This window comes from Phodopus roborovskii, unplaced genomic scaffold (genome assembly GCF_943737965.1).
Source record: "Phodopus roborovskii unplaced genomic scaffold, PHOROB, whole genome shotgun sequence".
Classification (NCBI taxonomy): Eukaryota; Metazoa; Chordata; class Mammalia; order Rodentia; family Cricetidae; genus Phodopus; species Phodopus roborovskii.
The window spans coordinates 71,016,499-71,028,791 of NW_026126418.1; the positions used below are offsets into that span (position 1 = coordinate 71,016,499).

Genomic DNA, 12,293 nt, shown 5'->3' on the forward strand with positions numbered 1-12,293 from the left:
CACCTTATCTTCAAGTCCTCCTATAGACTCCATTTTACTCTCTTTTGAATTCATGGCCTGTTTCTTTTATTGTGTGTGTGTGTGAGAGAGAGAGAGAGAGAGAGAGAGAGAGAGAGAGAGAGAGAGTGTGTGTGTGTGTGTGTGTGTGTACACATAATTTTTCCTAAATACAACCTGCTCAGTCTGTACAATGTTGCTTTTTTTTTGGTACATGTTTTCAGGGCTGACCATTTGGTATTGAGTTGTATATTCTTCCCTGGGGAGACTATTTTTCCCCATCTCAGCATTCCATAGTTTCCTGTTGTTCAAAAAACAAACAAACAAACAAAAAAACAAATAGGGTTTCTCTGTATAACAGCCCTGGCTGTCCTAGAACTCATTTTGTAGACCAGGCTGACCTCAGACTCAGAGATCCACCTGCCTCTGCCCTCTGAGTGCTAAAGGTGTGTACCACCACTGTGTAGCCTGTGGTTTTATATTTAGTGTTGAATCCTTGAAAGTGTTCCCTTTCCACATTAACGTGTCTATTGGCATTGTCTTTCTTTGGGATGTTTATGCAGCCACTTTGCTGAGAATTTATTGGTATAACTTGTGACGTTTCTAGGAAACACAATCTCACAGCAGACTCCCTGTTCCTCTGGCTCTTACAATCCTTCTGCTCCCTCTTCTCCAGTGATTCCTGAGCCTTAGGTGAAAGACTTGTGTTATAGATATGTATGACAGTTGGGACTGGGCTCCAGGACTGCATTTTGACTGGTTGTGGTTTTCTGTAATAATCTCCATCTGCTGCAAAGAGAAGTTTGCTTGATGATGGGTGAGAACTACATATGGCCAGTTAGATCCCCTTCCTTTCTTGGTAACATAAACAAGAGGCTATAAGACCCAACCCTGTTCAATATATGACTCTGTTAACCTAAAATAACCTTCCGAAGGCTGGAAGATGGCTCAGTGGTTAAGAGCACTAACTGTTCTTCCAGAGGACCCAGGTTCAATTCTCAGCACCAGTATGGCACCAATGCACATAAAATACAAGTTAATTAAAGTAGCTCTGACAGTTTAAAAAATAATAATAATAATCTTCTGAGCTAGGAATGATGCAGTATTTCCTGTGCTAGAGTCTTGCTCAATGCCAGATAGTGTAATGGGTGTTCCTTGTGAATCTGGTTTCTAGGGACCTCATGTCTTGGATCAATGGAATTCGGGGGTTAGTATCTTCAGATGAGCTAGCCAAGGATGTCACTGGAGCTGAGGCTTTGCTGGAACGACACCAGGTAGGTCCTACCTGCTTCTTAGTGGCCTTACCCTTCCCTTTCTTGGGATCCAGTGGTTGATACTAGTGTGGGCACCTTCTGCAAGTTACCTAATCATGTCTCTTCTCTTGGCAGGAACACAGGACAGAAATTGATGCCAGGGCTGGCACTTTCCAGGCATTCGAGCAGTTTGGACAGCAGCTATTGGCTCATGGGCACTATGCCAGCCCAGAGATCAAGGAGAAACTTGATGTCCTTGAGCAGGAGCGCACAGACTTGGAGAAGGCCTGGGTTCAGCGCAGAATGATGCTGGACCACTGCTTGGAGTTGCAGGTGTGTACATTTGAGTTCTCATCAGGTATTTCTTGCTAGTGGTCATATCTTTCTTCACACCTACCTATCCACTCTCTAGCTGTTCCATCGGGACTGTGAGCAAGCAGAGAACTGGATGGCTGCCCGGGAGGCCTTCCTAAACACAGAAGACAAAGGAGACTCGCTGGACAGTGTGGAGGCTCTGATCAAAAAACATGAAGACTTTGACAAAGCTATCAATGTCCAGGTGGGCTCTGAACCATGAGGTCCTAGTCTGGATTTGTCCTGAGTTGCATCATAATTTGGTGTCAGTTCTATCTTTAAAAAAAAAAAAAAAAAAAAAAAAAAAGTTACTGGCTTTGTTGTATTAGTCAGAGGCTATTAGTAGCCTTTTTAATATTCTAGTTATTCAGGAGTCTGAAGCAGGTGGACCTCTAAAGTTTAAGGCTAGCCTGGATTACATAGAACATTCCAGGTTAGCCAGAGCTACTTAGTGAGACCTTGTCTCCAAAACAAAATACAATTCAGGTGGCAGGTATGGCTATGTGTTCCAATACTGCCTAGTATGTTATAGGGTCCTGGAACCCAAAAGCTATGTGTGGTGTATGTGCTTAAGATCATAGCTCCAGGGCTCTCTGACCAAGTGGCCACCAGCCTACTCAGTGAGAGACAGGAGACAAAGTGGAGGCCCCTGAGAAGTGGCACCCAAGCCTGATGTCTATGAGCATGCATGCACACATACACTTACTCCATGTGCGTGTATATACAGAGAAAAACAAGTTCTGTATTATTGTATGATGACATAGCTGTAACTCCCTAGAAGAATGCTTCCTAACATATATGACATTTGGGTTCAGACCACAGCACTGCCAAATATAATGATGATATAAAAAAAAATATAGCTGTCTAAATTTATGAGTGTGTACATGTAGCACATGTATACAGTGCTCTTAGAAGCTAGAAGAGAGTGTCAGATCCTCTGGAGTAGAGTAACAAAACAGCTGTGAGAGCCACACGGTACACAAGTCCTCTGTGAGAGCAGGAAGTGCTCTTAATGACTAAGCCATCTCTCCAGCCCCACATTTGTTCTGGTTTGTATTTTAAGATAGGATCTTTCTGTTTAGTCCTGGCTACCCTGGAAATGGCTAGGGGTGGTGCAGGCCTTGAACCCACAGAGATCAGCCTGCCGCTACTAAGATTAAAGGTGTGTGTCACCATGCCCAGCCCCCCCAAAATTTATTTTTTAAGGATGAAAATTTGTTTTATTGAGGTAATACATTAAAAAAAAAAAAAAAAAAAATAGATAAACAACTGTGACTTGAAAACCATTTTGTTGTAAACAGAACAATGGTCATTTTCCCCCCCTTACATCCCTACCTTTATTTATTATTAAAAAGGTGAGGAGTTAGGCATGGCAGCTCAGGAATTAACTGTGTCCTAGTTCTCAAGACCACTTCCTTCTGGCCTGAGGGGGGGGAACCTGAGAAAGCTGGGGGGGGGGGCTGGTTGTTTGTTTCATCCCAGTCCAGGCAGCATGGAACTCTCTGGCACCTCTTAGACCGGACATGGCAATGATAGATGGAAGAATCCAGATCCTTAATTGGAAAAGTGACCTGAGTTGAAGGTTACGGGGTCCCAGCATGTCTCCGACTGCCAAGGGCAGGAGGAAATGCCAGGAAAACCTGCCACATCAGGTTATGATAAAGCTTGAGGGGGACCTTGGCAGATTCCATGGCAGGTGAGGATGACCTAGGCAGAGGGACAAACATGCCAGGCAAACAGCTTAGTGAGACCTTTTACTAGAAAGGGGTGGGGGGAGAAGGAAAGAAATAAAGAGGCACAGAGACAGACAGAGAGAAGACAGAAGAGGGAGAGGAAAAGTCCTGTCTGCCCCAGAGAACAGCAGGAAAGAGAGAGCAGAAAAAGAGCTGGAAAGAGAGGAGCCAGAAAGGACAACAGTGGTCATTTTATGAGCCTAATTTGCTGTTGTGGCGTCTGCTGGTGTTCCAGCAACTGCACAGCTCAGTATGACCTGAAGTCCTCTTGAACTAAACCCCACTCTAGTAATGATGATAATCAAGCTGGCTTCTAAAGTGTCGGTGTGTTCCGATCTTGCCACCAGTTAGTTCCGAAGCGTAACCATCTCCTCTGAAAGCTAGCCTGGCAGGCCTTGTCCAGCCCACCCTGACCTCTTTGCCTGTTTGTCCTCAGGAGGAAAAGATAGCTGCTCTGCAGGCCTTTGCTGACCAGCTCATTGCTGTTGACCACTATGCCAAGGGAGACATTGCAAACCGACGCAATGAAGTCCTTGACAGGTGGGTGTCCTCTGCTGGTGACCTTCATCAGCTCTGACAAGATGAATGTACACATGTGAGAAGCCACACCTACTCCAGCTTCTGTTCCATTCTCATAGGTGGCGCCGCCTAAAAGCCCAGATGATTGAGAAAAGATCAAAACTTGGAGAATCTCAAACACTTCAGCAATTCAGCCGGGATGTAGATGAAATTGAGGCCTGGATCAGTGAGAAGTTACAGACAGCAAGTGATGAGTCATATAAGGACCCCACCAACATCCAGGTGAGTGGGACTCATTGGGGGCTTGTTCTGATATGCCCTGTGCTGTTGAGTCGAGCTGTTAAATGAGTAATATGCCTGCAAAACCATCCGCACCATGCTAAAGCTTAGAAAGAGTTCCTGGGCCTGTGGGCAAACATTGCTGAGCTGGTAGAGCCATTTGAAAGCTGTTCCCTTGCTAGTCTCTTTAGAAGCTTGTCTGCTATAATGTGTCTAAGGGTCCTGCTCCTGTGCTGCCCCAAGTGGTAAATTTCCTGGGCAAGTATAATGGCAGAATAAGTGTTTAATGGCTGAGACATGTTCAAATAAGTATACTGAACTCTTCTTTCAATCTGTTTTTGTAGCTTTCCAAGCTGCTGGTAAGTTTTTTATGCTTTTAAGAGTTGTAGATTTGTAAACTGTGGGATTTGTGTTATACTCTGTAGAGAACTGTTACTGTGATCACATATGGTTCAGTGGTATCTATTCATCCATCATCATTCTAATCCCCAGTCACCCTCCATCCAAGTGTCCCTGTGAGATATGGCTTTCTCTGTTGTAATTAGCTGGCAATCCCTATCTCTTCTTCTTCCCCATTTCATCATCCAGGCAAGTTCTGTACAGTGTTTGGTTTGGGGGCAGTAGTTGACCACTTCTTTTCAATTTGATTTGAAAATGGATTATAAGCTTCTATGTGTAGACTCTGACTTTGTTTTCCTGGTCTCAAGGGGTCAGGTGGCCTGGGCAGGGCAGACTAGCTTGGGGTGAATCCAATACACATCCATGCTGGTGTCGAGAGCTGCTGGCCTAGAGAATTGGAATAGCAAAGTGTGCTTCCAAATCTGAGCAGACATTTCTCAGGAGGTCACAAAAAGAAATAGCTGTCATCATGTGGCTCCAAAGTCCCAGAACTGGGAATAAGAAATACAGCTGTAGAAGAGAATAAATGAGTTTGGATCAACAATGATGAGAGCAAAATATAGGGTGACTGCATTGTCAGGATCTGTGGATGAGACCTGTTGGCCCTGGTGCTGCACGGTCCCTCCCTGCAGCAGTTACTGCCCTGAAATGAAACATTGGATGCAGAATTCTTGGTCAACTAAACTGTTTTGTTGGGTTTTGGGGTTTTTATTTTATTTTTTTTTTTTCTCTCTTAGTTTCTTTCCCAATTTAACATTCTGCTCTGTGTTTTTCCCAGAATTGTGTTACAGCTATTGTATCTTCCCAATCATATCTCTTAAGTGTTTCCGCATCTTTTGTTTCTAACAAATTCTTAGAAACAGTAACAGGCCCCCAGCTCTCTCTTCTGGGCAAAAGTAAGGTTTCGCCTGCTGTAAAGCCAGATCTTCATCAACAGGAACCACTGCAGCCACCAGATATGCCCGTGCTGCAGGTGGTGGGATACCCCATGAGTCAGGAGTTGACAAGGGTACATAGTTAGATTCAGAACTAAAATTGACCCCAGTCCCCTTCAAAATGTTAAAAAGTACTGAATTTGAGGCTTTGCCCCCAGCCTGCCAGTGAGCTGTTTAGAACTGGCTTTTACTTCACTGCCCCTGAACTAGTGTATCTCCTTTTCTGGCCTAAACCTACCTCTACTGGGTTCTCATAGACCCCAAACCGTAGCACCACACCACCTGTGGTGGCTTTCTTGTCCACACCAGTGCTTGCCTTGTTCCTTACCTTCCCAGCACTCATTCCCTCCTGAGCATCTCTTTTGCCTTAATGACAAGCCTATCAAGAACTGCCTCTGAATGGTCATTTGGTATTTTCAGAGCAAGCACCAGAAGCACCAAGCCTTTGAGGCAGAACTGCACGCCAATGCTGACCGAATCCGTGGCGTCATCGACATGGGCAACTCACTCATTGAGCGTGGGGCCTGTGCTGGCAGTGAAGATGCTGTTAAGGTAAGGTCCAAGGGCTCATACTATCTCTAGAAAGAATGATAGCATGCTACTGTTCACTGCACTACACCTGTAATACAGCTTATGACCTATAGTGTGCGGAATTTGAGAACACGGTTCCTGTGATTGTTTCTATTTCCTCTTTGATGGTCTCTGATTTGGGTCTTGGGTATGGATCCTTCAGAGATTTCCCCATCCCAGTGACCCCCATTTCTTCCAAAGGCCCGCCTGGCTGCCCTTGCAGACCAGTGGCAGTTCCTGGTGCAGAAATCAGCTGAGAAGAGCCAGAAGCTAAAGGAGGCCAATAAGCAGCAGAACTTCAACACTGGAATCAAAGACTTTGACTTCTGGCTCTCTGAGGTAATATGATAATATGAGATGGTTCTTGTTCCCTACCATCAGCATTTGGGTAATGAATGGGTCCATCAGCCAACCCCAGGGGAACCTCTTCAGAGTACCTTGAACAGAAGTCCTCATTTTGAGATAGGTTCAGATTGCTGTTACAGAGTGACTTGAAGCTTAGAACAGAAAACTGATTTCAAAAGATCTTGGATAATTAACAGACCTCTCCCCAAGAGAGTGTATAGAGAAGGAGATGAGGGGCTGACTGGCAGTTCCCACAAGTCTGCACCAAAATAGAACTAAAAGTCCAGAGAGAAAGGGAGTCATAGTCTAGGAACATGTAAGAAATTGAAACAGCAGAGGCTCTAAGGGTGATTTTAGATAACACCACTGTGAATATTTCAGAGTCCCTTTCCAGTATGTTGTATTTGCATGAATCATTGTAGAGGTATACTGTATGGCGGAGTTCACAGTGTCATTTCATTAGTATTTATGGTGTAGTTTTATCCCATGTCACTAAATTCTCCCTAAATGTTTATGTATGGGAGAGTCCAAAGAATCTTACTGTGATTTGAGAATTCCCATCTGGCTGCCATTCAAGGGTCCCTAGAGTGCAAACTGCAGTTGGACATCCGAGCACACTGTTAACCCTGAGGTCCTCATAGTAGGGAAACTTCATTGCTGTTGGTTGCTGTGCTCTTTGCCTTTGCATCCCAGAGAAGACTTGGCTGTGCCTATCTCTACTCTGAGCAGGCTCCTTAGTCATATTGGACCTAGCTTAGTAGGCAAAATAGTGACTCCTTGGTGCACACCTTTAATTGTACCAGTCAGGAGGCGGAGGTAGAAGGATATATGTAAGTTCAGGGTAAGCCAGGGATACATGGAGATGTCTTGTCCCTCCCCCTCCACCCCCCCCCTTCCAAAATGTAAGAACAAACAGTAACTCATGATTGAAAAGGACCTAGAGCGGCTCCCTGCCACTCCGGATTTTCCAGAACACTATGCATGTATCCTAATAATAACCATTCCCTTTTTGTGTTGCTAACTGCAGGTGGAAGCTCTCCTGGCATCTGAGGATTATGGCAAAGACCTCGCCTCTGTGAACAACTTGCTGAAAAAGCATCAGCTGCTGGAGGCAGACATATCAGCCCACGAGGTCAGCAGGCTAACAGATAGGAGAGTGGGATGATTAGAACAAACCTCAAGAGTACCCAGGTGTTGAAGAAAGCTAGAATTGTTCAAAGAACACAAGTGATATCTGGCACCCAAGGCAGCAGTTTGTATATGGACTGTTTTTTTCTCAGCCTAGGTTTATGCAGATCTTATCGATTAGTACTAATCATGGTGAAAAAGCAGGTGCATTTTTAGCTGGAGATACAGAGTTTTGTTGTCCAGCAGCCTATTACAACCAAGGGTCTGGATTCCATCCATGCTACTGCAAAATTTGGGGGGGGGGGTATTTTGTTTTGTTCTGTTAATTTTTCCAAGACAGGGTTTCTCTGTGTAGGCCTGGCTGTTCTGGAATTCAATCTGTAGGCCAGGCTGGCCTTCAACTCACAAAGATCCACCTGCCTCTTTATTTTTTTATTTTTTTTTTTTCATTTTTATTTTATGTGCATAAGTATTTTGCCATGAGTGTCAGGTTCCCTGGAACTGGAATTACAGACAGTTGTGAGCTGCCATGTGGGTTCTGGGAATTGAACCAGAGTCCTTTGGAAGAGCAGTCAATGCTTTTAACCACAGAACCATCTCTCCACACACCCTACCCCACCCTGACTCTTAAGGCATGTGCTACTGCTGCTCAGCAGTTGGTTGGTTTTTGTTTTTATTTTTGAGATGAGGTCTTGTTGGTGTAGCCTTGGCTGGTCTCAAACAAGATCCCCCTGCTTTGGAGTGCTGGGATTAAAGGTGTGCACATCCACACCCACCCACCCAGTTCTTTCTTTATTTTTGAACCAGATTCTCAGTAAGTAGCCCTATCTGGCCTCAGACTTGCAGTAATTTTTCTGCCTCTGCCTCTCAGATGTTGAGGTTACAACATTTACATCACACCTTTGGCTTAAATAATTCAAGTAATAGTTCCATAATATGAATAGCATTTCTGTGAATGGTGACAGTTTTTATTAAAGGGGATGAATGAGGACAGCTTTAGTTACATTTTTGCAGATTTCTATTAGTCCGTTTCATAGAGGACAACTGGGGTTTAAGCTTCTGAGTTAATTGTGTGTGGTTTGTATGATGGGTATACAGCATAGAGGGAGGCTGAAGGAAGGGGAAGAGATATTTCATTATGGAGAATAGTTTTCCTACACTAGCAACTAATTAGTAACAGTTTTGTATTGTTATGAAGTTGAATTAGGTTCTCACGGTGAACTGTGTAAAAAATTGTCCTTGTTTCCTTGGTCCATCCTGGGCTTGGAATGGGTTATATCTACTTATGATCCTGTCACGTGTCTGGCTCAGTTAGGAAATGTTGGTCCTCTGATGACTTAAACATTTTAGTTCTAAATACTTTGACATTTCATATTTGATACCAAAAAAAAAAAAAAAAAAAAAAAACACTCACATCTTGTTAGAAAAAAACCTTGGGATACCAGATAAGAATTTTCCAAAATTCTAATTTTCTTCAAAAATTTGGATTTTACCATTGAATTCAGATCCTATCAAGTGACAAACTCTCTTCATCTTTTTGAGGGGCCAGGTATGCACAGTTGAAACTGGATCTCACACTTGCAGCATACCCTGGCCTGGAACTTACCATACAGCACAGGCTGGCTCTGCTATTGTGATTTTCCTGTCTTGGCTTCCCAGGTGCTGGGATTACAAGCTGACCTCCACATCTAGCTTACTTTACCATTTTTGATAGAGTCTATTGAAGACTCAAGGCTGAATAATCATAGTTTCCCTTTGAGTTCTTCTTTAATGTAAAATGTGTGTTCTCTTTAAAATTATGTTTGTTATTTGTTGTGAAGAGTATAGGGGAGGTATGTACAGTCAGAGGATAATTTGAAAGATTTAGTTCCCTTCTACCATAAACGAACCTAAGTCACCCTCTGAGCTTGTGTTAGGCCAGAGATGTTTAATTAAACCAAATTTACTATGGCCCACACCTTTTAATGCTAGCATTCAGAAAACAGGCAAGTGGATCTCTGAGTACCAGGCTAGCCAGGCCTACATGATATGACTTTGTTTCAAACAAAACAAAAATTAACTTTGTTTTTGGGGTTTTTCAAGACAGGGTTTCTCTGTATTGCTTTGGAGCCTGTCCTGGAATTAGCTCTGTAGACCAGGCTAGACTTGAACTTACAGAGATCCACCTGCCTCTTACTCCCGAGTGCTGGGATTAAAGGCGTGTGCCACCAACACCAGGCAAAAAATTGACTTTTGCTGCTTTCCAAAGTATACAGTGAGACTGTTGACACAATGTAGTGGTGAAGTGTGCTTATCCAACCCAAGACTTAGTTCAATCTCCAACATCAAAATATGAAAGGATAAAGAAATGAAGGCCACTGCTAAGCAAAATAGGTTGCGGTTAAAAAGTGGGTTTCTACTGCAGCCATGGCACTGCAGTATGTATCCAACTACCTTCCCACCATCCTCACACATGTCCATGGTGACAGGACATGTCTTAGTATCATTATCAAAATAGTTTGATCTTACAGAGCTGCAAGGGTCCCCACAGCACACCTTATTTGTGAGGCTGCACAGCCCAGTAGAGAATTAATGTGTGTTATTTTCAGGGAGCTGGCTTTGGGGACCAGATTTCTCAGCCCTCTCTTGTGTCCCTACCCTAGGATCGTCTGAAGGACCTGAACAGCCAGGCTGACAGTCTGATGACCAGCAGTGCCTTCGACACTTCCCAAGTGAAAGAGAAGCGGGACACCATCAATGGACGCTTCCAAAAGATAAAGAGCATGGCAGCCTCCCGAAGAGCAAAGCTGAGCGAGTCCCACCGCCTGCACCAGTTCTTCCGAGACATGGATGATGAGGAGTCTTGGATCAAGTGTGTGCCCTTACAGTTTTGTGTTCAGTGTTTCAGAGGCTGTCTAGAAAAACGAGAGTTTCTAGCTTTCTTGGTCTGTTGGGGTGGCAGGGAAGTGTGATGTAAGGGCACAGGTTAAGGATCTTGCCAAACTCCCCATTTCTACTGCACAGTAGTAAGCAGCAGTTATCCTATAGTGATGGTAACCATGATGTCACAGTAGACCCTGCCTTGTGGGTCCCAAGGAACTTGGTTTGTTTCTGGTTTGTTTTTGTTGTTTTTTTGGTTTGTTTTTTGTTCCTTTTTTGTTTGGTTGTTTTTATTTGTTGTTTGGTCCCTTGTTTTGTTTTGGTTGTTTTTTTTTTTTCTTTTGGAGAAAGGGTCTCTCTGTGTAGCCCTGGCTATCCTAGAACTCACTGTGTAGATCAGGCTAGACTTGAAGACTTGAACTCACAGAAATTCACCTGCCTCTGCCTCCCAGGTACTAAGATTAAAGGTGTGCATGTCCACTGCCTGGACTAAGAAAACACTTTACTATGTCTCCCTATATGTGACACATAAGTAAATGGAGTTAATAGTACACCACAGGCAGGGCCAATCCTCTTCATGACATTCAGATGAGCCATGTTTGTTGACATATGTGCATGGTCAGAGGCAGTTCTAGATCCATGGTTTTGGAAAAAAGCAGCTTCTATCCCCTGGAAACAGAAAGGGATTTTTATGAAGAAAATGGTAGAGGTTGGAGGATGCCAGAGTTAGTGGCCCACCTGACAGAGCCCATGGACATGAGCAGGTTTAGGCTGACCATACATCCTCTGCTCTTAGGGAGAAGAAGCTGCTAGTGAGCTCTGAGGACTATGGCCGAGACCTAACAGGGGTTCAGAACCTGAGGAAGAAACACAAGCGGCTAGAAGCCGAGCTGGCTGCCCACGAACCGGCCATTCAGGTGAGGGGTTGTCTTCTACTAAGAGAAGATGGCCATGAGGAAGGAGCCAGGTATAGACAGAATCCTCTGATCTTAATGCTGTGGTCTGTGATCGTGATGCCTCAGCCCCAGCCATAAAGAAGCAGCCCTCTTGTTTGTCAGGCTTGGCTGGTGTTGGAACGCCTTTATGTAGACCTGACTGACCTCAGACTCAGATCACCTGCTTCTGCCTCCCAAGGGCTGAGATTAAAGTTGTGCCCAGCACATGTAGCCTGAAGAGATAATTGTGAATGTGATGTTGAGACTTCCTGGCAGCTTGAGCCACAGGCACCTGGAACTAGGCACTTGGCCGCACTGCTGGTGTTGACTTCTGTTCTCACTTGTCAGGGTGTCCTGGACACTGGGAAGAAGCTATCTGATGACAACACCATCGGGCAAGAGGAGATACAGCAGCGTCTTGCACAGTTTGTGGAGCACTGGAAGGAGCTGAAGCAGCTGGCAGCTGCACGGTAAGCATGCAGACAGGTGCTCTTAGACAGATGGGAGGCCTGGCCCTTCCTGCCAGTATTAGCTTGCTCCAGACCCATTCTGAGCTGTCCTTGTCCTGAGTCTGAACCCAGCAGTTAACTCCAGAGCTTCCTATCTGAAGAGCCTGTCTGCCTTGTGTCCCTTAGAAGACTAAACCATACCCCTTCATGGATATTTTAGAATGTTTTATCCAAAGGAAAGAGCTGTCTGTCTGTTTGTTTATTTATGCTGCTGAAGACTGAACCTGAAATCTTAGGCACACTAATCTATAACTCTAACCCTCCTTCGTGGATATTTTAAATACATAGTAATGGTTTCCCCTCCCCCTTTTTTTGATAAGGGGCCAGCGGCTAGAGGAATCCTTGGAGTATCAGCAGTTCGTAGCCAATGTGGAAGAGGAAGAGGCTTGGATCAATGAGAAAATGACTCTGGTGGCTAGTGAAGATTACGGAGACACTCTTGCTGCCATCCAGGTCAGGAAAGCTAAGCAAATGCATG

At 44.5% G+C, this 12,293-nt stretch overlaps 1 protein-coding gene across 6 annotated transcripts in view; it reads left to right on the forward strand.

The window, feature by feature from the left end:
- Sptan1 (spectrin alpha, non-erythrocytic 1) overlaps nt 1–12,293 on the forward strand; it is a 66,510-nt gene that overhangs the window by 44,172 nt on the left and 10,045 nt on the right. For 4 of the 6 annotated variants that reach the window (XM_051185052.1, XM_051185054.1, XM_051185053.1 and 1 more), the window contains 13 exons: nt 1,172–1,271; nt 1,386–1,583; nt 1,663–1,809; nt 3,774–3,877; nt 3,976–4,138; nt 4,480–4,494; nt 5,890–6,021; nt 6,241–6,378; nt 7,412–7,516; nt 10,155–10,363; nt 11,168–11,288; nt 11,655–11,776; nt 12,136–12,268. In XM_051185052.1, the coding sequence (XP_051041009.1) occupies nt 1,172–1,271; nt 1,386–1,583; nt 1,663–1,809; nt 3,774–3,877; nt 3,976–4,138; nt 4,480–4,494; nt 5,890–6,021; nt 6,241–6,378; nt 7,412–7,516; nt 10,155–10,363; nt 11,168–11,288; nt 11,655–11,776; nt 12,136–12,268 (1,687 nt within the window). The remainder of the gene's footprint in view (nt 1–1,171; nt 1,272–1,385; nt 1,584–1,662; nt 1,810–3,773; nt 3,878–3,975; nt 4,139–4,479; nt 4,495–5,889; nt 6,022–6,240; nt 6,379–7,411; nt 7,517–10,154; nt 10,364–11,167; nt 11,289–11,654; nt 11,777–12,135; nt 12,269–12,293) is intronic. The other 2 variants (XM_051185055.1, XM_051185057.1) reach the window with 1 other exon arrangement.